Source organism: Cucurbita pepo, unplaced genomic scaffold (genome assembly GCF_002806865.2).
Source record: "Cucurbita pepo subsp. pepo cultivar mu-cu-16 unplaced genomic scaffold, ASM280686v2 Cp4.1_scaffold003107, whole genome shotgun sequence".
Classification (NCBI taxonomy): Eukaryota; Viridiplantae; Streptophyta; class Magnoliopsida; order Cucurbitales; family Cucurbitaceae; genus Cucurbita; species Cucurbita pepo.
The window spans coordinates 1-1304 of record NW_019649125.1 but is presented as its reverse complement, the minus strand read 5'-3'; the positions used below and the strand labels follow the sequence as shown (position 1 = coordinate 1304).

The window sequence follows — 1304 nt, the reverse complement described above, 5'->3', positions numbered from 1 at the left end:
TAATAGATGAAGACACTCCTCGTAAGAAACCTCACAATTACAATCCAGAAGTTCAAACCTCTGGAAATGCAAGTGCCACCCTCTCAAAACCTTGGATGATTATCTTCACTTGCACTTCAACACAACACTTTTGACTCAATCCTATACAAATACAGTGAGATAACTCCTACTCCTACTACTCCAACACCTGCATTTTCATTCCACTGGATCATTGTCCCTGTTTCGAGTATCCACAACTCGGGCTGAATGGAAATCGAACTATTTCTCAACTCAGCCATTTGATTCAATTATCACACTCAATACTTTTGACAAATCTTCAACATTTGAGTTATAAAGCTTACAATGGTTTGGCCAAAGTTCGACTAGAAGGTCCGTGTAACAGTTTGACAAACCCGAGGAAGCTCAATTTTCCGTCGGTATGTCTAATCCAATCGTGAAGAACGGCATGAACAGGTACTGACGGGCTGAGGCCAAGTTCCTGAAATGTCCACAGTACCAGGGATTAGAGTTCATTTCTGGGTCTTGCAACTCCACCCAACTGTAGGTAAGATTTCCATGTCAAGAATTCCATGCATGTTATAAAATCAAGTATGAACTTTCTGACAACATATTAGGAATTGGATTTTGTAACGGCCCAAGCTCACTGCTAGCAGATATTGTTCGCTTTGACCTGTTACGTATCATCATCAGTCTTACGGTTTTAAAACGTGTCTACTAAGGAGAGGTTTCGTTCCCCTCTCCAACCGACGTGGGATCTCACAGACTTCCTCTAGTTTACCTTCTACAAGAAAATCTAAATAACCCGTGGAGGATTCCATGTCTACAGTCAAGATTTAACGTTTTCCTTATTGCTCATGCAAAAAGATATAACTAAGTTCTTAAGTGTGTGGATGCACTGACGTTTGATCACAAGCACAAACAAATCAAACATACCGATGCCAGTTCCTCTATAACAATAGCTCTGTTTCCGTCCTTCTCGAACAGATCATAAGCACACCGTGCATGTTGCTCCCACCTATCAAGAGCCTCGAGTTGATGGATACTTAACGTAGCAGCACAAAACTCCTCAAAATCCATTCTCCTATATTGCAATGCATTTAGCTGTTGCACAAAAGCAAAGCAAAACATAAGCAATGATGATTTAAAGGAAAAAGACTCCAAAATATAGTTCAGAATATTACCGATGTCAATAAATCAGGGATCCTCGTCTCCTTCATAGCATTCGTCACGTTTTTCATCAAAGCCTAACGATAAGTAAAACAGCAATCAACATAACCAACATAAGACCTTGTTGAAAAAAAAAC

At 40.0% G+C, this 1304-nt stretch overlaps 1 protein-coding gene across 1 annotated transcript; it reads right to left on the bottom strand.

Annotated features, from left to right (window-relative positions):
* Positions 1–5: 5 nt before the first annotated feature.
* LOC111786862 (CDPK-related protein kinase-like) lies at positions 6–1261 on the bottom strand. The gene is made up of 3 exons (XM_023667072.1): positions 1182–1261; positions 934–1101; positions 6–478 (listed from the first exon to the last, which is right to left on the bottom strand). Exons 1-3 carry the CDS (start codon positions 1236–1238, stop codon positions 338–340), a joined length of 366 nt encoding a protein of 121 aa, XP_023522840.1. The 5' UTR covers positions 1239–1261; the 3' UTR covers positions 6–337.
* Between the last annotated feature and the right edge of the window lie 43 nt (positions 1262–1304).

Excerpts from the sequence above, each read along its gene's own strand:
- LOC111786862 (XM_023667072.1), bottom strand. The coding sequence starts at position 1,238 with ATGAAAAACGTGACGAATGCTATGAAGGAGACGAGGATCCCTGATTTA. Across the intron at positions 1,102-1,181 it reads TCCCTGATTTATTGACATCG|CTAAATGCATTGCAATATAG; the intron begins GTAATATTCTGA and ends TTTGTGCAACAG. Across the intron at positions 479-933 it reads TTATAGAGGAACTGGCATCG|GAACTTGGCCTCAGCCCGTC; the intron begins GTATGTTTGATT and ends TGGACATTTCAG.